The sequence below is a fragment of the Felis catus genome, chromosome F1 (assembly GCF_018350175.1).
Source record: "Felis catus isolate Fca126 chromosome F1, F.catus_Fca126_mat1.0, whole genome shotgun sequence".
Taxonomy (NCBI): Eukaryota; Metazoa; Chordata; class Mammalia; order Carnivora; family Felidae; genus Felis; species Felis catus.
In genome coordinates this window covers 62242869-62269043 of record NC_058384.1, presented here as the reverse complement: position 1 = coordinate 62269043, position 26175 = coordinate 62242869, and the positions used below count along the sequence as shown (strand labels likewise).

The following is a 26175-nucleotide window of genomic DNA, read 5'->3' as shown; positions in this document are numbered from 1 at the left end:
TTAAGTGTGTTTGGAGTCTTTATATGTATAGTTGCACGTGTTTTCCTTTTCCTGGGAAGGGTTGTTCCTGGCCCAGCTTCGTGGTGCAACTCGAAGGGAATTAAACTTGAGCAATTCAAAGTAATTGAACTGATTACATTACATCTCATCCACAGTTTCTAAGTGATGCAGCTGTTGGGACCCAGAGCACGTTCACAGCAGGGGCAGGACGATGGGAGGACTGGTGCCTAGTTCATACAACATCTAATTAAGGAAATTTTCTCCTATAAGTCTCAGGTGAGCCACATCCCCAGCCCCATCTGAGATGAGGTTGTGTAATAAGCACGTGTGTTCCTTGCTGAATGTTTCTCAGCACGATGCTGTTCCATGTAGAGTAGACTGAGAAATCCCAGCTCGATGATGTGTAACCATGGAATGGGGTGGGGTGGGGGGCTCTTCTCCCGGTAACTGCTACCAGCTTGGCTTAATCCGACCTCAGTCTGATCTGACAACTTCCGGTCACTTCTGTTTTACAAGTTTCATCTCTGGTAGACATTCTTCGGCCACGTTAGATATTATCACTTTGGGTCCTCGTCCGGTTTAAAGTCTTTCTTCCCCACCCCAGTGCAGCTTGGGCTCAGCACAAGTGTGAGGTTGGACCTCCTCTGTCTCCCTCCTTCTGCCCTCAGTGTCCCAACGCCTGCACAGGGCTGGGGTCAGGTCGGGTCGGGCGAGGGAAGGACTTGGCTCACACATCCCTGGCTTCCCTTTGTTTTTTAATTTTTTAAAAAATGTATTTTAGAGAGAGAGAGAGCTCATGAGTGGGGGAGAGGGAGAATCTCAAGCAAGCTCCATGCTCAGCGTGGAGCCTGAGGCAGGGCTCGATCCAACGACCCCGGGATCATGACCTGAACCGAAATCAAGAGTCAGATGCTCAAGCGACTGAGCCACCCAGGCGCCCTGGCTTTCCTTTGTTTTTCAGCAGTTCTTGCTATGCTGGTGGCTGTTGCTGGTGATGTGGGACCGTTGACTTCTGTTTGGTTGGACTGAGCCTCTGCTGTCCTGGGGTTCTCGGTGTGGGGGCGACGCCCTCCAAGTTCTCCTCCCTTCGCCTTGCCTTTGGGGCTTCCACCCTCAGGGGGGCTGCTGCTCCAGAGTTACTGGTAGCAACTTACCTAATCACTGCAGGTTGTGGGAACCTTTGGGGTCCCTCTCAACAGCCTCCAGAACTTCGGGACCCTGGGTAAGAGGCTGAGCAACCACCTCAGGGTTTCCAGGTGCCTCTGCATGGATCCCCTGCCCATTGGATGGGTTCCCCTGCCCATTGGATGGGTTCAAGTATCAAGGTGAAAGCCCCCTTTTCCTCATGGCGGGGGGGGGGCTAAATGGAGAAGACATTCTCCTCAATATATCTCTAAATACATGAATGGATGTAGTAAAAAGTGTCATATTCCCTCAAAATTGAAGTACTCAGTTTTCCTTTTCACCATTTCTTTCTAATTTGATTGTTTAAGATTTTTATTTATAGGGAGAAAGTATTTCAAAGTGAAAACGAGGACACAAGCCATTGGACAACTGTGCCACGACCCCCCCCCCGCCACCCCCTTTTTGAGAGAGAAGTTAGGACAGGAAAGCAGCGTCCTGACCTTTGTGCCTCAGTCACACTCTGGAATGGAGAGAGTCGCTTGGCTTATCATGAGGCTCGATTTTCTTTTCTGTAAAACAGAAGCAGTCGTCTCACGGATTTCCTACCCTTCAGAGGGTTTTGCAAAGATTTAATGCAACGGTATATAGGTTGGGGTTTCTTAAACCCCTTGCCTGGGTTGTGACAACTAGAATTGTCTCTGGACACTGCCGAATGTCTTTTGGGGAGCACGTGTATCCCCAGCTGAGACCAGGGTATGAATGAGTGACTTCAGGATGACTGGGTACAAGCCATCCTGGAGCTTGATATGCCTTGTGAAGCCCAGGGATTTCAACTGCTCTTCTCCTTCTCTTCCTCCTCCTCCTTCTTTTTTAAAAATGTTTTTTATTTACTTTTGAGAGAGAGAGAGAGAGAGAGAGACAGAGTACAAGCAGGGGAGGGTCAGAGAGAGAGAGGGAGACACAGAATCCGAAGTGGGCTCCAGGCTCTGAGCTGTCAGCACAGAGCCCGACGTGGGGCTGGAACTCACAAATCGTGAGATCATGACCTGAGCCGAAGTGGGACGCTTAACCGACTGAGCCACCCTGGAAATGCACAATTTTGTGGCAATGCATCACATGTCATTCAAAGTAGCATGTCCAAAATACTGGCGTTAGAAGCACAGACAGATCCGGGCCCGTCAGGTCTATGAAGACACAAGCACAGTTATGAGGAGGCGTGTGCAGAATGTTTATTTGTCGAGCTCACAAGACGGAGGTGTCCTTGGAGTGGAGGATTTGATGGCGTGTGGGGCAGAGGCTCAGGCTGGGGCCACCCTCCCGGCTGCCTTGGTGATGGCCCGTCCTCCGGTGGCTGAGCCAGAGAAAAGGCTCACGTAGAAGTAGGATAAATCATTTTTGGAAATTCACCCTTGGAGGGTGATTGTAATGGAGACAGATGGGGTTTAAGCAGAAGACAAGGAGGAAGGACGTAAAAGAAAGGGCTGGGGGCACTTTGCAGAGGGGTTCTGTAAACTATGTGACCCTGTTGCTGCTAGTGTGGTCACGGGCCAGTGTGAATACATTCAGTATCCATGAATCGGTTTTGTCGCCCCGGCTCGCCTTCCTCTGTTGCTTTGCTTCTCAAGAGAAACATCAGATGTTAGAGGAAATGTTGTAAATTGTGTATTATTCTGTTATTAGGATCCAGAAAGTGTGATATGAGCACGTGGACACGAGAATGAGAAAGCTAAAATGGAGCCACGTGGAAAGGAAAGAGGTGAGGCAAGGACTTTCGATGAGCCCGGGGCTGTGGCAGGAGAGAGCAGGTTTTAATTATAGACCGGGTGATGGTAACTGTTTCCAACTGAGTCCCTCTCCCCGCATGGATGTTAGATGTGAACTGGAAGAGAAGAGCTATGTCATTGTGCCAGAAGGTGGCACCATAAGAACTTCCTATAAGAAAAGGGTGGCCAGCGTAAGCAGGACCCTTCATATTTTTCCTTTCGAAAAAAGTCTAGTCGTCTATGTAGATTCATATTTTTGATGACATCCGCAACATATGCACACCCCTTAAAGTGTTGTCAGAAGATTCATCTCTCCCCTCCTTTTTTGTATACTTGTATTGCTCATTCAGTGAGAGATTATATCCCTGTAAGAGGAAAAAAGAGAAAAACCTGAGGGTTTAAAATAAAATTGACATATATGTATATGTGTGTGTGTGTGTGTGTGTGTACCTATATATGTGTATGTATATACACAATTACTTGAGGAATACATCTTTTTAGCAAGTTATTGTGAGGTTACACTAGGTGGTTAGAGAGGAAGGAAATTAGATGCTCACCCTGTTCTTACACTCCTGTCCTGTTCTGGGCTGTAAGGATTCCTTGTGCCCGAATATCTCCCCAATGCTAAGCAATCTCTCAGACTCCGGGGGGACCCTGTGCCGGAGGTAGTGGGCATTTCTGACCTTAGCAAACAGCTCTAAGAAGGTAGGTGTTATGGACTCGCCTTTCAAGTTTCTTGCACATTCCATGGGATTCAAGGGACTTTGTTTCCCAGCATTGGGGTCTGGCTTTAGGCTGGCATCCTTTGGTCTGGTCTCATCCACGTGTGCTGTTCCACTTTCACAAACTGGGCTGGAACCAGGGCCTTGGTCTAGGGTGTTGATGGAGACGCCTTGATGTTGACACAGAATAGAGATGCCCTTGTTGGAGTCTTTGCCTTTTGGTGGGCTCATAAAATCTTTTTCTTGGGCTTGTGGCTTCTCGGCTGCGAAGTGAGAAGCTCTGTAATTTTGAGATAGCGACTGCTCTTTGCTTTTCGTGGCGTCTTTGAAGCCAGCGTGATGGAAAAGAGGCATCTGAGACTTAGTTCTGTACATTTCTTGGGTCATGTTGGTGGCCAGCACTCTGGGGAAGGAGGTAAAAAGAAGAAAGGTCTGTGAAAAACAACAAGAAGGCCCATATTTTGAGTTTTCCAGTTGTCAGACCATGGTCCCCTTCAGTTGGTATCGGCTGAGGTAATGAAGTGGCTGAGAAGGGGGCGGTCACAGAACGGGGAAGTGTCTTGTTGCTTAAGGAGAAAAGGCAGCATTTTCTCAGGGAGAGGATGACTTTGGGAGGTCAGTTGGGAAGAGGGATTCAATGACATCTCCATGAGTTTAGCAAGCATTTTCTTACCTAACGTTATTAGTGTGTGGACCTCCATGCTTCTTCCCTCTTGGTGGTAAGGACACAAGGACGTCTTCTGGTCTTTTCTGAATTCCATTCCGCAAATCAGAGGAGAGCTTTTTCTTGACAATATCTGCTTTGAGTTAATGAATAAGTGTTATGGGTTGATTGTGTCTTCCCCAAATGTCACATGTTGAAGTCCTAATCCCCACAGCACCTCAGAATGTGATCTTATTTGGAAATAGGGCCTTTGCAGAGATAGTCAAGTTAAGATGAGGTCATTAGGGGGAGCCCTAATCCATAGGACTGGTAGCCTTATAAAAAGGGGAAATTTGGACACAGACACAGACAGAGGGAAGACAGTGTGAAGAGATGTAGGGGAAAGACAGCCATCGACACTGTAAGGAGAGAGGCCTAGAAGAAGTCCTTCCCACACAGCCTCAGAAGGAATCAACCTTCCGGACACCTTGATCTTGGACTTGTAGCCTCCAGAACCATGTGACAATAAATAAGTCACCCAGTTAGTGGTTCTCTCTTATGGAAGCCCTAAAAACTAATCTAGTAAGAGAAGAAGGGAAAGGATGCTGGACTCTGGGCAAAGAAGGAGCATGTGAATACCCTCTGACCACATACACATAAGGCTGATCTGCCATGATGGATGAAGACAGAAAACCTTACAGCTATTCCCCAGTGTGGCGTGACCTACAACATGTTAATAGGGATTTAGAAACACTGAGATCAGAGGTTTAAACCGGCTGTGAGGCCCGTGGAGGGTTTGCTTTTGAATGTTGTATGTGGCAAGCCTGGTGTTTTCAAGGCAAAATAGGTGTGAGCGATACCCAGAGATGGCGCCCTATTGTTTCATTCACCTCAATTATGTGACCTCCTTCTTGCCCAAACCACGAGCGGCAACTGCTGGCTATGATTAAGTGGGTTTTTCACTCTTGGAGTAAATGTTTCGGCACCTTGTAGTCATGGTTGCTGTGGAGGACCCAGTTAGTTTTCAAGACACCTCATGAGTCGCTCACTTGGGGTTGAAAGTCTTGCACCGGTTTGCTTTAATGGGAGTGGGTTCCCTGAACCTGCACTGGGGTTAGCAGGCACCGGGCAGAGGGAACACGTCCAGATGAGGGGACTAGAATTCACATTCATCTCCTAACACTGTTTCATCTGATCATTGCCTTGGAAGGTAGTCGAGACAAGAGACAGTCTTTTGTGAGCCCTCCTTCCTCCGTCACCTGCTTGAGTGTGTGCGTGCCTGCCTGTATGTGTATAGGTCTGAACCATGTAAGAACTTCATCTGTTTCCTATAAGCCAGGAGATTTTAAGCTACTTCTCCCTCCCAGGCCATTCGTCTGCAGTTTAGCCCTTTTGGGCCAACAGGCTCAGAAATGAATGTATCTTTTCTCCAAAACTTGATCTTTCTCCAGGGTTCTCCTGTGGAGGCATGCCACCTGTACGCATCCAGCTATCCAACTCACAAGGCTGTTTGGATGCCTGCCCTGTGCCAGGCAATAGACTCTTGACTCTGGTTTTAGCTCCTCCTGGACGCATAATTAATCACAAAGCTCTGACAATTCCACTTTCTGGATATCGCAAAATACTTCTTTTCCTCACTTTGCCGATTCCCTAGTTTAGGCCTGGGCTTTGGAATTCTCCTAAACATTGCAGCCAGAGGGAATGTGTCATCTCCCCACTCCCAGACGCGATAGGGTGAAATCTAAACTCTTTTGGAAGACCCATCACCCTCTTCATGATCAGAGACACTGTCTACACCGCTTTGCGTCTACACAGCGCCTCCCTCATCTTCTCCTCGCCCCTTAGCCTCCTCGGTACCGGGCTGTTTGTAGCAAGCCTTGTGCACGCATGCACATGTGTTTGTACGTGCTCTTCCTTCTCGCAGGAGCGGCCTCACTCCACATGTGCTCATGACAAACCACCCCCCCCACCCCTTCATTCTTCCCCTCCTCTAAGATTCTGCTTACACTCTGCCTCTTTGGGGAGATCTCACTTCAGTTCCTTTGATAGACACAGGAATCTTCTTACACTCGTGCCCTACTATGCAAATAACTCTAATTTAGTAATTAGTATCTTGTATCATAATTTTTTCACAAGCTCTGCTACCTTCCAAATCAAATGTGAGCATCGAAGGGGGCACAGACCATGGTTTTTTGTTTTGTTTTGTTTTTTTCACATTTACATTCCTTCATCTATGGGAGTAGCTGTCACAGTGCTTTGTAAAGTCCGGTCCACGAAATACCTGTCCCAGAATAATCTGCCTTATTACCACCTCAGCTGCGAATGTAGATTTTTGAGCCTGGTTCCCAACCTGCCGATCCAAATCTCTACAGATGAGGGCTGGGAATATGCACTTTAGACAGTCCATCAACTGGCGTATAGTTGAATCTCAGTAACAATTTTGGTGAGTGAATCATGGGAAAACACTTTAGACAGTCCATCAACTGGCATATAGTTGAATCTCAGTAACAATTTTGGTGAGTGAATCATGGGAAAACACCGCCTAGTACAGTGCCTGATAAATACTGAGACTTAATATATATTATTTCTTCCCCTTTCCCTTAACTTTACCGTCTAAAAGTCTGAGGGTTAGAGAGGATATAACTTTCTGAAGGACGTAGAGTTGGAGGCCCCTGAATCAGTTTTCTGCCTCCTGGTCCAGATTTTCCCCACACCCCCTGCCGCTGGGGCAAACTCTCTACTCACCCAGCACAGCCACCTACCTCGGGGCCTGGCCTTTTGCATGACCAGCGCCCCCTCCCTGAAAACAGGTATATGGCCTTCAGTGTCCTTTCTGAGAATGGAAGTGGGATGCAGCCAGATGGCTTCGAAGATTCTTTGCCAGCGTGTGAGCTCTTAGTCTAGTTTGTTGTAACCATTTAAGACAGGGAAATGGAAAGCGGAGAAGTTCAGCCACTTGCTCTGAATCATCTTTCAGACCCGACCTGGGTTAGAAATAATCCCCAGACCAGCTGTTTGGACATGACTCTTCACTCCTGTGTCCACATATTAGCTGTGTAGACCTAAACACGTTTACATTGATTCACGATGCCTGGTTTTCCTCTGGAACGTGCTGCAGCATTTTCAGAGCTTCTGAGTTCCGGCACCTGCCTTCAGTGAGAAGGGCCGTAGTTTTGCCGAGCTGGGGTGGATCCTTTCCGTGCTGAATTTTTTTTTTTTTAATGAAATTTATTGTCAAATTGGTTTCCATACCACCCCCAGGGCTCATCCCCACAGGTGCCCTCCTCAATGCCCATCACCCCCTTTCCCCTCCCTCCCACCCCCCATCAACCTTCAGTTTATTCTCAGGTTTTTTTTAAGAGTCTCTTATGGTTTGGCTCCCTCCCTCTCTAACTCTTTTTTTCCTTCCCCTCCCCCATGCATGCTGAATTTTGAAGTAATATCACAACCTAATTATTTCAAGGATGGATGCGGTTTCTATAAACTACACAACGGTGGCAATTTTCAACAAAGCAGTAGCAAGGTTTAATCCTGTAATCATCTTTTATTGACTGATTGATTAAGGCCTAGGAGAAAACACTTATATGACACTGATTGTGTGTTTAGGTGCTGTTCCAAGTGCTTGCTGAATCCTCAGATAACTTCACAAGGTAAGGAACGTCTTTCCCATTTTACATGTGAGGAAACTGAGGCACAGACAGGTCCAGCAAGCCACCCAAGGCCTCACTGCTAGTAAGTGACAGAGTCAGTGTTTCAACCCTGACAGTCTGGGTCCAGAGTCTATGTTCTTAGCCACCATGTTTTTTTCTTAAGTTTATTTTTATTGATTTTGAGAGAGAGAGAAAGAACAAGAGGGGGAGGGGCAGAAAGAGGGAGACAGAATCCCAAGCAGGCTCTGTGCTGTCAGCACAGAGCCCAAGGGGGGCCCAAACTCACAAACTGTGAGATCGTGACCTACGCTGAAATAAAGAGTCAGACGCTTAACCGACTGAGCCACCCAGATGCCCCAAGCCACCATGTTTTAATGGGATCATTGAGAAGGGAGTTCTCCTTCTCAATTTTTACTGAATGGTGTAGACAGCTTTGGAAAGTCCGAGATTCTGGACACCACTGTGTAGTCCTTCGTTCTGGGATGACCAGTAGCTACGAACTAGGAACTAGTTTTTGAAGTTAGTTACATTATTTTTGTTATCACTACTTAACGCTATAGTCTCTGGGAACCAGATAGCCTTCTAAGTGATGTATACATTTGGAAAGGGTTTTTCTGTGGAGACTGGGGGTGTTTTGGAAGAGCAATGTTATCAAGAATGGGAGCACACAGCTTATAGGTAAAGAGGCCTCTTTGGGAAAATGACAGAAATATTTGCCCTTTGGCTTATGGAGTCAAAGAAAACACAGTACCAATACACCACAATGGCTTATCTGAAATTTTCTAATCGAAGCCAGATCTGCAGGCTCTAGTGGGAACACACGTTAAAGCCCAAGAAGGGTGGTTGAGAAGTTTCTTTTGCCCAGAAGGCAAGGAGGCCCTCCGTGTCTCCAACATTGGAGAGTGTTGAAAATGGCGGAATGCTCTGTCCTCAGCCCTCTCGGAGGGTGGCCATCAGTTCGAGGATAACTGCTCTGTGGTCGCTAAGCCCGGGGGTCTTTTTTTGGCTGTTTTCACTTCCCTTTCCTAAGGCGGCTTGCGCATTAACAGTTGCTCAATCCATGGTTGTTGACCAGGTGTAAAAAAAAAAAAAAAAAAAAAAATGAGGTGAAACCAAATCCACCCAGATGTAGTGAAAGGACAGCGGAAGGAGACATAAGAAAGAAGGGAACGAAGAACTTAAGCGAGGCAGAGCTCATCTGAAACACAGAAGTGACTGGAAGCCTGAGAGGTATTAGCTCAAAAAGGCTTGTTGTGTGAGCCTCTCCAGCGAGCTGTGTACATGAGGAAGGAGGGCTGTGGAAGGGAGGGCAGCCCAAAATCCAGGTCGGGTCAGGGTCTTGCTTCCTTGGGATTCAGGCCTCTGAGAGAGCCCTCCTAGGAGGTGACGGTGTCACTCTGGCCTCAGCCCGATGGCTCGCCGCCCTGCCTTTCCCCAGAGCCGGAGGCCTCACCTTCCTGCAGCCTCTGCAGTTCTTTCTGGAGCTGTCTCTGCTCGCGGGTCAGGGACTTCATGTGGTAGAGGCAGACCCGCTCCAGTCTCTGCAGTCTTTGGCTGAGCCTGGCGTCGGCCTGCCTGGCGTTCTTCCTCTCCAAATCGAAGTGCTTATACAGAGGCCCCCCGACCATGTGCCTCTCCATCCTCCTCCCGATCTAGGGGCAGTAAAACAAGATTCTCCCAGGCCCCGCGATTCACCCGATAGAGCAAGATGGGGACCCAGACCCCTGGCTTTCAATCAGGTTTCAGCGTTTGATGAAGTCACACCATTGGGAAATTTTGCCCTATCCTAATGGATTCCCAGATGGAGGGCAAAATCATTGCTCTGAGGCTCAGTGTCCTTGTCAATAAGATAGCGATAGATGATAGGGTCCCCCAGGGCCCCAGTCACACTGCCGTGAAGATCAAGCATACGAATAACTCTTTGGGAAAAAAATAGAAAACACTTTACATCTCTAAGGCATGATGCACCTAATAAAAGAGATCCTTCTATTCCTTGAAGCCTCCCCAAAAAGCCTGCTCGGGGGTCTAGAGAGGATCTGGGACTTAGGCAGAGACATTCTGGGGCCCCTTGTGTTCATGCATTCACACATGCATGGGTCCACGCAGCCTGTTAGCCTACCAGGTGCTAGGTGCTATGCTAAGTGCTGAGGGTGGTGGTGACTGAGTCACAGTGTCTACTCCCAAGGGGGCTTTCAGACTTGTGGCTGTGGAATCCAAGGATCCACACCAAATCTGAACAATCAACATTTCGAATATGGAAGGGTCGGGACCTACTGGTCACAAAACGGTGCAGGCACCCCAGACCAGCAGTCTGGGCGGCACTGGTGAGACAGCTTGGGTGGGACGCCCTCACCCGTCTTTTCAGAGCCCCGTGGTCTCTGCCCTTCTTGTCCCCCGATCCCCAAGCCCAAGCTGGCTTCGTCCTCTGGGGAACTCTATCGCACACACAGGCTGGACACACCTTCCTGGCCTTGGAGTCCTTTGCAATACATATTCAGCGCTAAGAGCACAATATGTGCCCAGGATATAAATGCATCTCTATCGATGGAGCTTTGGTGATAATAATGCAGGAGAAAGCTTGGCGTTGAAAGGGAGGATAAGGCCAGGGCCCAGGAAAGACGCTTTAAGACAGCTCGCTTTATAGTCTAAGTGTAGACTGAACTTTAAACAAAGGACAGGTGAGTGGCACTTACCTACAAAGCCAGGTTGCTCACCGGGAGAATGCTGCTTGTATCTTTTGTGGTGTCAGGCTGAGACTGGATTAATGGACTTGTTTTCCTTCAGAAAATTTAGGAGTTTGGTGTTGAGGAGCGAGGAGGGAGAGGCCGGGCGGGGTGGGGGGGGGGGTGGAGAATGTGTGAATACGCTTTAAGCTCTCTCCCATGCCACCTCCCCTACACAGGCATGCTAACTCCCTGGACACGGGCACCAATCCCAGTGCTCTAAATAGCTCTGTGAGTTAAGGAAGCCTGCCAGCTTCCAGCCCTCCCAGAGCGGGGCCCACAGCGCTCCTTCTGGGTTGTGTCCATGGGAACCAAGAATGAAAGCAGAGAGTGTCTTGCTGTACTCACAGTCTTTCTCCTTCCCCGCCCCCCCCTCTCTTTTTCCTCCTGGTTTGCCATACCCTCTCCCCCCCCCCCCCCCCCCCCCCCCCCGCCCACTACACTCCTTCCTGCCTCTTGGGAATCACGCTCCCAGAGAAGGCACCCGGTTTTGGTTTTGGTTTTGGCTTTTGCCTTGGTCAGATTGGGCACATTTTGTGGCGAGAGTCGCGAATTGTTTCATTCTGCCTTGTGTTGCACACCCTGCTGACTTTTCTCGGGCTTCTACCCATCTTGTGTACTTCATAGCTTCTTGAGATTTTCAGCTGTGACCACAGAACTAGGCAAACTGAACTTGAAGTTGACTTTTGTCATCAGAGTTTGGAGAGCTGCGGCAGAAGGCCAGTTGAACTACGGGTTGTAGAACAGGATACTAAGTGGGATTTTTACTGTTGGGGGGGGGCTTCGCTTGAAAACAAGAGGCACTCCTGTGTCAGTCTAAAGAGGACTGCCAGTCCTAGGACCTGTCCATCCCCCCCTCCCCACCCCGCCCCCCAGAGCTTGCTGAGAAGAAGGAAAACAGCCCTATTACCCACAGTCATCACCTAGCAAACAAGCTATTATGAAGAGATTACTGGGGACCGGGGGAGGGAAAGGGGAAAGCCATTATTCTCTCAGCAGGAGGTAATTCCCTTCCCATCCCTTCCCATGAGGTAATTCTCTCCCCTCCAGAATTTAAATGAAGGCGCTGGGGGGTTCCAAGAATACCAACCTAGAGCTTAGAGTGCCAACAGGGGAAGAGACTGGCAGCTCGCTCCCCAGAGGGACTCGATGACCCACAGAACCTCAGAAATATTCCCCTTCGCTGCCGCCAGGGCTGATGATGGTGAGGGATTTCTTAGAAAAGCTGGTTACCCCGTGTCATCTTGAGAGAGAGCTGAGAAGGGAGGCTTGGAGAGATAATCCAAGGGTGGAGGACAGAATTAAGCCTTAGTGTGGTGAGTGTGGAAGGGAATGGTGGCCAAACCCATCCTAGCTCCCCTTGGTCCTTTGAGAGTGCCAAAGAGGGCCTCGGCAGCTTCCTGGCTCCACGTGAAGGGGCAGAGGGGTTATAGAAGGAGGCAGAAACCATGGAAGACTCTAGGTTAAATAAGGTAATACTTCACCAGAGCGGGTATAGAACCACACGCAGGGCCAAAGGAGCAGGGACAGAGAGAGCTGACTGAAGGTGAGCTTCCTCATGAAAATACATCTTAAGAGCAGAGCACAGCAGGAAAATAGGAACGTCACAGGTCAGGGAAAGACTAGTAGTGCCCCAGCACCACCCAAGCAGCAGTTATACAGGAAGAGCTCTGCCTCTTCTGTTCCCCTTTGACTCCTCAACCTCAGAGGGGTCAGATATTGAGAAGACAGGGAGGGGAAGTATACAAAACAAGACCATGTTCCTCGTGCCACCCCAGGGGTTGGAGAAGGAAGACTGGTAAATTCTCTCCAAGTCCCTTGGAGTCTAGTGAGGGAAGGGTTTAGATTGCATATGGGATGGGAACTTCAAAGTGGACTGGACCTTTTATAGCCAAAGTGGCCAGAAATGTGGAGAATCTGCCCATGATACCATTAAAGGGCAAGAAAGGAAAATCAACAAAGATAGTCATTGGAAATGTAAAATTGTTGTTCCCAGATCACATCTTGCTGTCACCACTAGAAAAGGGGGCAGTTTCAACTGATCATTTAAATAGTTATGATTAAAATAAATTTTACAGAGTGGATTTTATTTATTTGCATTCGTGCACTTTTCTATCTCTCTGCTTTATGTGGAGGTAGCATCCTTTTGTAGTAAAACACATCTGTGATCAAATGATTCTGTTATTTATTTACTTATTTAAGTTTATTTATTTTGAGAGGGAGAGAAAGCACAAGCAGGGGAGGTGCCAAGAGAGAAGGAGAGAGAGAATTCCAAGCAGGCTCTGTGCTGTCAGCTCAGAGTCTGACACGGGGCTCAGTCACACGAATCGTGAGATCATGACCTGAACTGAAATTAAGAGTCAGATGCTTAACTGACCAAGGCATCCAGTTGCCCCTAGTTCTGTCATTTAATACGATGTATGACTTTGTTCATTAATTTGTCGTATTCCCTGGTTTCCTCATCTGTGAAAAGGATTAATAGTCTATGTTCATCATAGGACTTCTAATAGAATTGAATGAAAGAAGAAATGAAAAGTGTTTGTGCATAGTAGATATTCAGTAGAAGTTAGTTCCTGGTTTCCAGCAAAGATGGAGTAGCAGGAACTAGATTTACTCTTCTATATGAAACAATGTAAAAATCAGACAAAATTCATGAAATGATTTTTTTGTTCCATTGGACATCAGACAGATAGGATGGCAGTCCCTGAGAGAGCAGAAACAAGCCAGGGATCTTTATTATTGCCAAGCTTACTGCTGGAAAGAGTTTACAGGCCACATCATAGGAATGGGCAGACAGGCAGTGGATTCCCTGAGTTGAGGAGACAGAGCTAGAAGTCCAGTAAAGCAAGGCAGCTAGGATCAGCAGGGAGGAGTACCAAATTCAAGAAGCTCAATGAATCCCAAGCAAAAGAAACACGAATAGAATGACTCCAAAGTATGCAAAATCTAACTGCTAAAAAAAAAAAAAAGTAATAAAGAAAGAGAGAAGACAACATTTACCAATATCAGAAATAACAGAGGGGACATCACTACAGACTCGATAGATAGTAAAAAGCTAATAGAGTATTATAAGTAAGTTTACACCAACAACCTGACAAACTAGATGAAAAAGACAACTTCCTTGAAAGACATAAAATGCCAAAGATCATTCAAAGACATTGATCAACTAAATACCCTCATACAGATGAAACAAACAGAGTTTGTAGTTTAAACCTTCCCGCACAGTAAACTGGGCAATTCTACCAAACATTTGAGGAGCAACTAATACCAATTTTACAGAAACTCTCCCAGAAAATTGAAAAGGAGGCATTATTTTTATGAGGTTAGCCTAACCTGGATACCACAACCAGAAAAAGACATTACAAGAAAAATGAACAGTATAGAACAACATTCTTTAAAAAAATTTTTTTTAATTGTTTATTCCTTTTTTGAGAGAGAGAGAGAGAGAGAGAGGCACAGAGCATGAGCAGGGGAGGGGCAGAGAGAGAGGGAGACACAGAATCTGAAGCAGGCTCCAGGCTCCGAGCTGTCAGCACAGAGCCTGATGTGGGGCTCGAACTCACGGAGTGTGAGATCCTGGCCTGAGCTGAAGTTGGACACCTAACTGACTGAGCCACCCAGGTGGCTAAATGTAAAGGTCTATCTTATCAAATATATCAAATATATAAAAAGGATAATTCATTATGACCAAATGTGGTTATCCCAAGAATGGAAGGGTGATTAACATTGGAAAATAAATCAATGTGAATCATCATATTAACAGACGAATAAAGAAAAGTATATAATTAGCTCCCTCGATAAAGAAAAAGGATGACAAAATCCAAAATTCCTTCTTGGTAAAATCTGTTAGCAAACCAAGACTGAGAGGGAACTTATTCAGTCTCATAAAGGATAGCCATGAAAAGCTGATAGCTAGCAATCGTGCTTAATTGTGAAAGATTGAATTCTTTCTCATGAGATCACAGACCAAGCAAAGATGTCTACCTTCACCACTTATATTCAGTATTTAGATTAAATTGAAGTTTTAAAAAGCAGCAAAACCATTCTTGGTGATAATACAGAGCAATTGAAACTTTTAGGCCTTGCTGCTGGAAATGTAAAATTGTGTAACCATTTTGGAAAAGAGTTTGGCAATTTCTCATAAAATTTAGCATATACTTACATAAGACCCAGCAATTCTACTCCTAGGTATTTAACCAAAAGGAATGAAAGCATGTACCCAGAAATAAAAAAGCCAAAACATTGTTACATACAATGACGTGAATAAATCTTCAGACATGATACTGGTGAAGGAAGCCAGTTACAAAAGACAAAATGATTCTATATATTTAAAATATCAGGACAGATGCAATTACTCTGTAGTGACAGAGAGTAGATAAGTGGTTGCCCAGGTTGAGAGGTGTGGATGAAGACTGATGGCAAAAAGGAATGAGGGAACTTTCTGGGGGAGATAGAAGTGATTATATGTTGCATGCATTTGTCAAAATCAACAACCTGGAGACATCAACTGTGAATTTTAAAGTATATAGATTATACCTCAGTAAAGTTGATTGAAAAAATAACGAATTTCAACTTGTCAAAAAGATTCAGGAGGCTTCTGCTTCCACCATGAAGGATTGAATTCTACGGGAATTGCCCTTCTCCCTTAAAAACCTGGAAGACTGAACAAAATATATAAAGTGACTGTTTTCAGACATTGGACAGACAATGCATGTTTGTGATCCCCCTGAGATAAGATACAAACAAGGTGAGCTCTGTAACTGCCCTAAATTAGTGCCTAGAAGAAGTTTTCAGGCTGTGGTGCAGGAAGGGGCAACCAAGACAGAGCCCAACTGTCCCTTTGAGTTTGAGTTGAGTTGAGTTGGGCAGGCTGCAGAGGGTGAAGGTACAGAACAGAGTACCAAACAGGACGTAAATACACGGGAGGGGGTAGGAGGTCCAGAGATCTGCAGAGGGGTCCCTTCGAGTCTTTGGCAGAGTATTGATCTACTTATGCAAGGATAAAATGTCCAACAAAACTGTGGATTAATAAATAAAATGGGGTATATTCATATAAAAAGAACTACCAACACATGAAACAGCATAGATTAATCTCAAAAACATTATGCTAAGAGAAAGATGCCCATAGAAAAGACTAAATCTGGGTGATTTCACTTATAGAACATTCTAGGAAACGTAGACAATGTGATAGAAAGCAGACAGAGGCTGCTTGGAGCCAGGGTGGGGAGCACAGATTGACTTGAAAGGACAAGAGAAAAGTTTTTGGGGGGTCCTGGAGATGTTCTAATCTTTAAAAAAACATTGATTGATTGATTGATTGATTGATTGAAAAAGAGAGAGAGCGGGGGAGGGGCAGAGAGAGAGGGAGAAAGAGAATCCCAAGCAGCCTCTGTGCTGTCCCTATGGATCATGACACAGGGCTCGATCCCACGAACTGTGAGACCATGACCTGAGTCGAAATCAAGAGTCAGATGCTTAACCGCCAGCATCCCGAGATGTTCTAATCCTGACTGTGATGTGTTTGCATAAATATTTCATTCATCAGAACTCCTCAAACTGTATACTCAACATAGGTGAATTTTATTGGATGAACATTCAAGTAAAGCTGATTTTTCCAAAAAGAAGAAGAAGAAGAAGAAGAAGAAGAAGAAGAAGAAGAAGAAGAAGAAGAAGAAGAAGAAGAAAGCCACAAGAATCCTTCTGAAAAGGCTCTATGGACCAACTGTGTTTGGAGGTGGCTTAGGCACCTTAATTTTCTGTCCTGAAAATTAAGAGGGAAAGGATCCAGCATCTATGCTGTCTTTCCTGTACAAACTGTATTTTTAGGACACTGAAAGAGTAGATGGAGGAGAGGTTTTCTAGAAGGTTTGCAGCTACTTGCTCAGAAGGAATGGGAGCAGTAAGAAAACCATTGCTTTTAAGTCTCTGTTGAAGTCACAAATCTAGGCAACAGTCCTCAGTGGTTCTAAAACCTTGGGTGGAAGGTCAAGGGGGGACTTCATAATGGAGGCATCAGCTGACACACTTTGAAACCATTGTTTAATCTTAGAGCCGCTAAACAGGGAAAAGCAAACCTTTTATTCATCATGAATACGCTGAAAAAATTCACTTGCCTCAAATATTCTGAACTCAAACCCAATCAAACCTCTAGGTCTGACTGACAATTCATAGCAATGTGAAGAAATTAACCAACAACTAGAGAAAACCAAATCTCTAGAATGTGGGTCTTTCTAAAGAATTATCTGTTTTGTTTTGTGTTTCTGACAAACGTATAGCAAGGGGAGAAAAAAATCAAGAAAGGGCCGCTTCTAACAAAATCATCTTAAGGGAAATACAACCGAGGCGATGTGTGGACTTCTTTAGATCCTGATTCCCACCAACCAGCTGTGAAAAGCCCCTGTGGGACAAGCAGGAAATGTGAACAGAAAATGGGTATTACAAGAGTTAAGGGGTTTTGCTGATTTGACTGGTTGTGATAATGGCTTGGCTCTTATGTTAATAAAGTCCTTATCAGTTCGAGGTGCATATTGAAGGCTTTACAGATGAAAAGACATGAGATAATATTTTGTATCTGTTCTAAAATACACCAGTAAAAATAAAATCCTAAAACTAGTGCCTAAGTGTGTGCATATGTGGGAAGAGCTGACACAAAAGTGGCAAAAATGTTGATAATTATTGAAGCTGGGATGTGGGCATGAAAGGGTTTATTAGATGAGTCTTTCTAACTATGAACATGTTTTAAAATTTCCATAACAAGTAGCTACAATTTTTTTTTTGAGGCAGCCAGATTGAGGGGAAGACTTACTATATTCAAAGGAGTGATAGGTACACTTTTAGCTGAGTTTTAAACAGCAATAACGGAAATCAGAAAACCGTGGGATATCTTCAATATCCTGAAAGAGAACATTATCAATCTGAAATTCTTTTTTTTTTTTTTTTTTTTTTTTTTTTTTTTTTTTTTAAGAGAGAGGCACAAGTGAGCTGGGGATAGAGAGAAAGAGAGAGAGGCGGGGCTCACCTGGGTCTCGTGTTTTTACTCAAAGAGGGGATCGTGCTCACCCGATGTGGGACTCAAAACTCACCAACTGTGAGAACATGACCTGAGCCAAAGTCAGATGCTTAACAACTGAGCCACCCAGGCACCCTCAGCCTAAAATTCTATACACAGTAAAATAAAGATATTTTCAGACGAACAAAACAGAGAATTTGTTCTGCACTAAATAAGATTCTAAAGGATGTACTTGAGGCAGAAGGAAATGTTCCTAGATGTAGGGCCAAGATTCAGGAAGGAATGAAGGGCAGAGTATGAATATGTGGGTACTTCTAAATGAATGCAGGCTCTATAAACCGGAGATTTGGAAAATAAGATATGTAATGCGCAGTAGTAAAGTATGGGGCTTTCAAAGGAGGAGGGTGGTGACATGTCCTGAGTTTCTTCCATCGTCCAAGAGAAGAATAAAAACACTTATTAACATTACGTACCTGTAAACTAAGATTCATGTTACCATGTCTGGGATAACTACTAAAAGGATTAAATAAGAGAGTATGATTTACAAACCGGTACAGGGTAAGAATGCCAGTGGAAAAAAACAGTCTAAAAAGGGAGAGAGAAAGATGGGGAAAGAAGAATGTATAAAATAAGGTGGAAATTTAAGTCCAAACATATATCAGGAATTGTGTATACAAATGACTAAATGCTCTAATTAAAAGACTGAGTTTTGTTTTTGTTTTTGTTTTTTTTTAAAGAACACTACTGGCACTGAAATGGTTATAAATCTACAAATGGAAATGAGGAAATCATGTGAAATTTCTCTATTAAATGATGGTTACTGACATGATCCAAATATTTTCATATTGTTCACCCGAACATGAACTTGATACTTATAAGGTGAAAATTGAAATAGGTATAAGAAGAAAACAGACACCCAGAATCACAGTGGAAAAGGTTAATTCGCCTGTATCAGTAATTAACAGAATCAGTTAAGAATCAATAAGGACGTGGGGCATTTGAACAACACAGTGGTAAACTTCACCTTATGAACATATAGAGAAAGTCACCTTGCTGTTAAGAAAGGTTCCCTGGGGTGCCTGGGTGGCCCAGTGAGTAAAGCATCTGACTCTTGATTTTGGCTCAGGTCATGATCTCTTCGTTCGTGGGATTGAGCCCCACGTCAGGCTCTGTGCTGTCACTGCAAAGCCTGTCTGGGATTCTCTCTCCTTCTCTCTTTGCCCCTCCCCCAGTGGCTCGCGCTCTCTGTCTCAAAATAAATAAACACATAAAGACATCTTTTTTTTTTTTTTTAAAGAAAATTTCCTGGAAGCTGTCACAAGGTACTTCTGCTTATACCTGACTTGTTGACTTGAACTTGAGCTAGCTTCAAAAAAGACTGGGCAATGTGGCTTTTGTTTGTCTGGGTTTTTTGGGGGTTTTTTTTGTTTGTTTTTTTTGTTTGTTTGTTTTTTTCTGGACAGCTATGTGCCTGCCTAAGTCTTTGGGGTTTCATGACTTTGAAAAAAGGAGAAACTTGTATTAGGAGACAACCAGTAGTCTCTGCCCCAGATCTTACTAGTACACAGACACAGACAGCTAAGAGTTCCTGAATGTTCACCACACTTAGTATGTGACAGGCTACAATCAAATAAGCACTGCTTGGGGCAAACGTTGTTCTAAATGCAAATGCAAAGCCTAAAATCACTGGCAGTGCTCTCTTATAAGGTGGTTTATCCAGATGGTCAGAATATGTTAATATGATGTTTTTTAGATGATATTTGAAACAAGGCACCATCACACGCATGCATGCGTTCTTACAGAGAAGTTCAAAATCCCCCCATGTGTTTATGGACACCAGTCTGGAAACACCTGGGTCAGGGAATGAGGCTCACACACAGATTTTCAAGATACGGCCCCGGCCTCGTGTCCCGCTCTCCCACATCTCTCCTGGGCTGTTGGCATTTCTGCAAAGACTGCATGAATTCCTAAGGCTCCAGGTCTCTTGCTGGCCCTTTTCTCCCTCCCTTGGCTCTTTGGAGGAATAGGAGCTTGCCAATGGGACAGACGGGCACCCTTATCAGCCCAGAGGGAGCTGGGCACACTTTTCTCTCTGCTCCCTTAACGTATGTAAAACATATAGTACATTCGACGTTATTATTACCACTATCGTTATTATTATCACAACCCCCAACAGGGACCGTTATTGCACTGCAATTTTTTAAAACGTCAGTATCCTCTAGCTATTTATTTCTTTGTCTGTCTCTCCCACTGGTGTGCATACTCCTTGAGAGCAGAGACTTGAAAAAAGTTCTTGGTCTCTTCAGCAGGTAAGTGTTCAATGCGTGTTTGCTGAATTAAAACTTCCTTAGGAAAAAAATACTCAGCAAGTTAAATAATCTCCCCTGGAAACTTACACAACTCAACCTTCAAATTTTCCTGTTAATTAATAACCAAGAGGATGTTGGGGCTTCTCTTACCACACTGAAAAGGGGAGAGTAGTTTTTTGTAAGAGAATGCCACATGTCTTACTAACATTTCGAGTGGGGAAGACTGTAGCCTACGGGGCACATCCGTGCTTGCCATGGTTATCCCATATTATTGAAACTTGACTCCTTTCCCCCTTTTGTCTCCACAGCTGGCTCATTCTCGATTTATAGATGAGCTTCTTGTCTTTTGTCTTCCCGTGTTATGTTGGAACATTCTGTGAGCTTGTTGGCCTTCCAAGCACCAGCAGCCTTCACCAGGGAGGAAGGGGTACACTGAGGTGCCTAGGCCATGTTTCTTTGGTGGGGATGGGGTGTGCTAGGAGAGTGGGCTGGCCAAACACCTCTTTGTTTCTGGTGACGAGGCTTCAGCCTTCATCACACAGTGATAAGGGCAGCAGTCACCCTTATCAAGGAAAAAGTACACAGAGTTATGGGACCAACACGCTCCTAATCTCCCCATCTGTTTCATGGGTAACTTTACATGGCGTGTGGCTCTCCATAGTGACATAATCCTGTAATATCCACCCCGCCTTCAAAACTAAACATCTACCTTTCCTCGCGTGCTCTGAGCGTTCAAGAGGGACTGTATTAGTCTCCAGTCCTGCCATAGCAAAGTGGGCAGTTTAAAACAACAGAAATGTATTCCCTCGTAGCTCTGGAGGCTACAAGTCTGAAATCAAGGTGTAGACAGGACGTGTTGTCTCCTATGCTTCTGGAGGAGGAGTCTCCCAGCTTCCGGTAGCTCTGGACTTGACTTGTGGCATCATGCTGCTGCTCCCCGCCTCCATCCTCTCCTGGCTGTCTCCCTTCTGTGTCTGTTTTTATGTCTGTTCTTGTCTTTTTGTATTCTTTTTTAAAGGACTACTTATTTTTGAGACAGAGAGAGACAGAGCGTGAGCAGGGCAGGGGCAGAGAGAGAGAGAGAGACACAGAACCCGAAGCAGGCTCCAGGCTCCGAGCTGTCAGCACAGAGCCCTATACCCGGGGCTCGAACTCACAGAGTGTGAGATCACGACCTGAGCCGAAGCCGGACACTTGACTGACTGAGCCACCCCGGTGCCCCGATGTTTTTTCTTATCTTAAAAGGACTCTGGCCACAATGGATTAGGGCCCACCTGATTCTGTGTGAACTCAATATTTTTTTTTTCAACGTTTTTTATTTATTTTTGGGACAGAGAGAGACAGAGCATGAACGGGGGAAGGGCAGAGAGAGAGGGAGACACAGAATCGGAAACAGGCTCCAGGCTCCGAGCCATCAGCCCAGAGCCCGACGCGGGGCTCGAACTCCCGGACCGTGAGATCGTGACCTGGCTGAAGTCGGACGCCTAACCGACTGCGCTACCCAGGCGCCCCTGAACTCATCATTTTAAATTGATTATGTCTGCAGAGACCCTATTTTGAAGTAAGATCACATTCATAGGAACCAGGGAAATCCTATGGAACCCTTTCTTTTGGGTTCCCTTAATTTTTTAGTTCTAATTTTTGCAAATGGATAATTTGTATATGTATAGTTTTAAAATGTTTATTTATTTATTTTTGAGAGAGAGATAGAGACAGAGAATCCCAAGCAGGACCTGTGTTGTCACTGCAGAGCCTGATGTGGGGCTCGAACTCATGAATGGTGAGATCATGAGCTGAGCTGAAATCAAGAGTCAGACGCTTAACCAACTGAGCCATCCAGGTGCCCTGTATGTTTTTAAAATAAAGGCATTGCTGTCATTAAAAAATTTTTGTTTAATGTTTATTTTTGAAGGAGAGAGAGACAAAGTGTGAGCGAGGGAGGGGCAGAGAGAGAGGGCGACAGAATCCAAAGCAGGCTCTAGCCTCCCAGCTGTCAGCACAGAGCCTGATGCAGGGCTTGAACTCATGAGCCGTGAGATCATGACCTGAGCCAAAGTCAGATGCTTAACCGACTGAGCCACCAAGGCACCCCCCAAAATTGCTGTAATATTAACATTTACTATATTCACTAATAGGTGTTACGCTATTTTAATGACCCAACATATCCTATTAATCTATTAAAAAAATTTTTTTTACATTTATTTATTTTTGAGAGACAGAGTGAGACAGAGCACAAGCAGGGGAGGGGCAGAGAGAGGAGACACAGAATCCTAAGCAGGCTCCAGGCTCTGAGCTGTCAGCACAGAGCCCGATGCGGGGCTCAAACTCCTGAGCCAGGAGATCGTAACCTGAGCCGAAGTCAGACGCTTAACCGACTGAGCCACCCAGGCACCCCAGTCTATTTCAAAACTTCCAGTAACATGACATGTCTTAATGCACCATCTTCGCCATTTGACTTACTTATTTCTGTCACCAGTACTCTTATGTTTCCAGCTGCTTGGCCTTGTCCCCATTACTGATTCCTCTTTTCCCCTTGAACTGCTTATCCATTACTAAACCCTCTGTGCCCATCCGTTAGAATACCTCTTGCTTCCATTTCTTCCTTAATACTCACTGCCATCATGCTTTTGACTCCTAAACCATGATAACGGACTCCTAACTGATTTCCCAACCTTGGTCTCTCCTCATACCATTGGATTAGTACTCATGTAACCCCATTGTTTAAAACTTCTCTAGAATATGTCTTTGATGAATGAGAGAAGTGCTTTAACTTGGGAGAACTGGAAGCTTGACATGGAAACAACTCTATAGCGTGGGTGATAGAAGGGTTCATGTTCTGTATGTCTTACCAATATGGCATCAGGACACATAATATCCACAGCAACGAGCACAATGATCTCCAACATGCCCAATCATCCAAGAGAAGTCAGATTTTGTCACTCACTACTTACAAACAGAGATAATAGAACCAGTATAACTTAGATATTGAATATTGATATAAAAGAGATTTTTGTAATAATATTTAATACTTGGTAGGTATGAAATGAAGATCTACTTTGTGCAGAAAATTTGGAAAGTTTTGTCGGTAAAATAGTGGAAAAACGTTCTGTGAGCTCATCAACCTATTAACATTTTGAAATGCTTCTGTCTAGTCTTTAAGGAGGAAGAGTGTCTAATGAGGGTGGTTTAATGAATGTCTAATGAATGTGTAGTCTCTCTCCAGGCCACCACAGACCTCCTTACCCCTCTTATTATCCCTACCTCTTCAGTCTCGGACTATTTTAACTTAGCCAATACATGCTTATTCCATGTTCAATGTTTTCCACACGTTCTTTTCTTATGTCTAGGAGCTGAGTTGAGGCTTCTTCTCCCCAAACCAAGCTTCAGAGGAATTGGGGTCTTGAGGATTTTCCAAAGCATCTTGAATCTCATTGCGCCACCTGCTGGAGAGAAAGGAAGTAAGGCGATTGCAAACCAGCAGCACCCGGGGAACCTTCCCAGAGGAGATCTTCAAGAGTGGGGGGCAAGAGCACGAGACAGGAAGGTTCTGGCCACTCTCCATGGAGACCCACAGGCCTCTCTGAGCATTCTGACCTGCCTTCTTGCTTCTAGGAAGACGAGTTCCACTTTGAACTCAACTACCCTGTGCAGAGAGGCTGATGTCCCTCTTCGTATGATCCCATCTGACCTCGTCCCTGAAATGGACAAATTAAAGACATCCTTGGCTTCCAAGATCCATCCGACTTCCCCTTCATTAAGAAGAGAAACCTGGGAATGGCTTCGCGGATGCAAAGAATTGAACTGGAAGCTCCCGGAGGAGAGTGGAAACGACCACGGAAGAGTATCAGTGTCTCCTCACATGCAGAAGACGGACATTCCTTTCAGGCTCTTCCCTGTACGTCTCTCCCTCTACTCCCATCTACTCCATCTACTCCTCATTTCCTCCATCTTTGCACTGGATGGCGGTTCACAGGCTGGGTTATTTATCCAAAGAGGTTACTGTTTGAGAAGCTAGAGTCCTTTCTTGAGATTTGGAGCTTCTTGCCCTCACATCCACTCCCTTCTTAAGGAGCCCCAGAGCCAGGGATTCTGTTCCTGCCCATGGCCGCCCATTCTGAAATTCTGTCACTGCCACTATCAAGAAGTTTCCTCCACACCAACTGTCATTCTTCGCGGGTTAGTTCAACACACACATGCACTGAGAGTTACGCTGTGCTCAGTAGTTGGAGAGCTGTGGAGAAGGTAAAAATAATTCTTGCTTCGAGGAAGTGAAAAGCAGGTTGAGGGGAACTAGTGGGTAGAAAGATGAAGAGATTCCAAAATTGAGTTTGTTCCCCTTTTTAAGGTATTGTCTGTAAAGAAACAGGTCACATGTTTGGGAAAATTATGACCAGAGAGAAATGACTTCAATAAAAGGCCATCTGTTCTGGAATCAGCAGAAGCATCTGAGTTAATGTGGGGACCATTTGTAATTAAAACCAAGAAAAGAAGAAGTCAGATTTACTTTTAACACAATGAGGTCAGGGTTACTATCTTGCAAGTAGAGCTAAGGACTTTTTGTTTTTACAAGGAATGTATAGGTTGATCTATATGATCATTGGGAGAAAATTAAGTTCTGAGGCACCAAGTGTGTTAACATTTTAGGTGAATTAGGGGGGAAATACGATGGAGGGGTGCCTTGAAGCTGAAGCACCTGTTTTTCTCTCCAGGCTCCGTCCCACCTGCCCCGTGCGCTGGCCCACCTGCCCACCCACATGCCCTAATCCATTTTCTACTTCCTTTTTCCATCCCTAAAACCAAGGCACATCCTTTCCTGATTCCAATTCAGCAAAATTTGGACCAAAAAGAACATCTTGGAGATTGAACTGATGTCTCAGGTGGCAGAATTTTCAAGACACAAGAAGGGTTTGGGGTGAGGCTTGGTTATTCCCTCAGGTGTAGGGTGTAAAGGTGGGGAGGTTTGAAGAAGAGACTCAAGGGCATTAACACACTCAGCAAAGCAGAGGGCTTCCACTTGGAAACACCTGAATCTTTAGGGCACGTGCCCTCATGGTCAAGGGAGTACTTAGTGATCACTGATGATGATGGTGATGATATATATCCGGTCCCTATTTGGCCTTCAGACAGTGAGTGAATCATCCTATATAGAACTCTTTTTTTTTAAACTTGTTTTAAATTTACATCCAAATTAGTTAGCATATAGTGCAACAATGATTTCATGAGTAGATTCCTTAGAGCCCCTTACCCATTTAGCCCAACTCCCCTTCCTCAACCCCTCCCGTAACCCTCAGTTTGTTCTCCAGATTTATGAGTCTCTTCTGTTTTGTCCCCCTTCCTGTTTTTATATTATTTTTGTTTCCCTTCCCTTATGTTCATCTGTTTTGTCTCTTAAAGGCTTCATATGAGTGAAGTCATGTGATTTTTGTCTTTCTCTAATTTCACTTAGCATAATACCCTCCAGTTCCATCCACGTAGTTGCAAATGGCAAGATTTCATTCTTTTTGATTGCACAGTAATACTCCATTGTGTGTATATATATACATATATATATATATATATATATATATATATATATATATGTACCACATTTTCTTTATCCATTCATGCATCGATGGACATCATTTGGGCTCTTTCCATACTTTGGCTATTGTTGATACTGCTGCTATAAACATTGGGGTGCATGTGCCCCTTCGAAACAGCACACCTGTATCCCTTGGATAAAAGCCTAGTAGTGCAATTGCTGAGTCATAGGGCGGTTCTATTTTTAGTTTTCTGAAGAACCTCCATACTGTTTTCCAGAGTGGCTGCACCAGCTTGCATTCCCACCAACAATGCAAAAGAGATCCTCTTTCTCCGAATCCTCGCCAACATCTGTTGTTGCCTGAGTTGTTAATGTTAGCCATTCTGACAGGTGTGAGGCGGTATCTCCTTGTGGTTTTGATTTGTATTTCCCTGATGATGAGTGACGTGGAGCATTTTTTCATGTGTTGGTTGGCCATCTGGATGTCTTCTTTGGAGAAGTGTCTATTCATGTCTTTTTCCCATTTCTTCACTGTATTGTTTTTGGGTGTTGTGTTTGATAAGTTCTTTATAGATATTGAATACTAACCCTTTATCTGATATGTCATTTACAAATATCTTCTCCCATTCTTTCAGTTGCCTTTTAGTTTTGCTGATTGTTTCCTTCGCTGTGCAGAAGCTTTTTATTTTGAAGAGGTCCCAGTAATTCAT

The 26175-nt window shown here is 44.8% G+C and overlaps 2 protein-coding genes across 12 annotated transcripts in view; one reads left to right on the top strand and one right to left on the bottom strand.

Annotated features, from left to right (window-relative positions):
• HSD17B7 (hydroxysteroid 17-beta dehydrogenase 7) overlaps positions 1-24376 on the top strand; it is a 71255-nt gene extending 46879 nt beyond the window's left edge. For 2 of the 10 annotated variants that reach the window (XR_006591408.1, XR_006591417.1), the window contains exons 9-13: positions 156-276; positions 2806-2881; positions 7860-7985; positions 20253-20381; positions 23292-24376. Coding sequence is in view for 1 of the 10 variants with exons in the window: in XM_023247438.2 (XP_023103206.2) it covers positions 23292-23959 (668 nt within the window). In the remaining 9 variants the exon portion in view is untranslated. The remainder of the gene's footprint in view (positions 1-155; positions 277-2805; positions 2882-7859; positions 7986-20252; positions 20382-23291) is intronic. The other 8 variants (XR_006591412.1, XR_006591414.1, XR_006591409.1 and 5 more) reach the window with 8 other exon arrangements.
• Positions 2333-10937, bottom strand: CCDC190 (coiled-coil domain containing 190). 2 transcript variants are annotated; one of them, XM_019822257.3, is made up of 5 exons: positions 10597-10937; positions 9357-9822; positions 4284-4407; positions 3446-4013; positions 2333-3253 (listed from the first exon to the last, which is right to left on the bottom strand). In XM_019822257.3, the coding sequence occupies exons 2-5, from the start codon at positions 9541-9543 to the stop codon at positions 3137-3139; spliced, it is 996 nt and encodes a 331-aa protein (XP_019677816.2). In that variant the 5' UTR covers positions 9544-9822; positions 10597-10937; the 3' UTR covers positions 2333-3136. The 2 variants fall into 2 exon arrangements, with proteins under 2 accessions (XP_019677816.2, XP_019677815.2); XM_019822256.3 differs by having other exon boundaries at positions 9357-9555.
• Positions 24377-26175: the final 1799 nt, after the last annotated feature.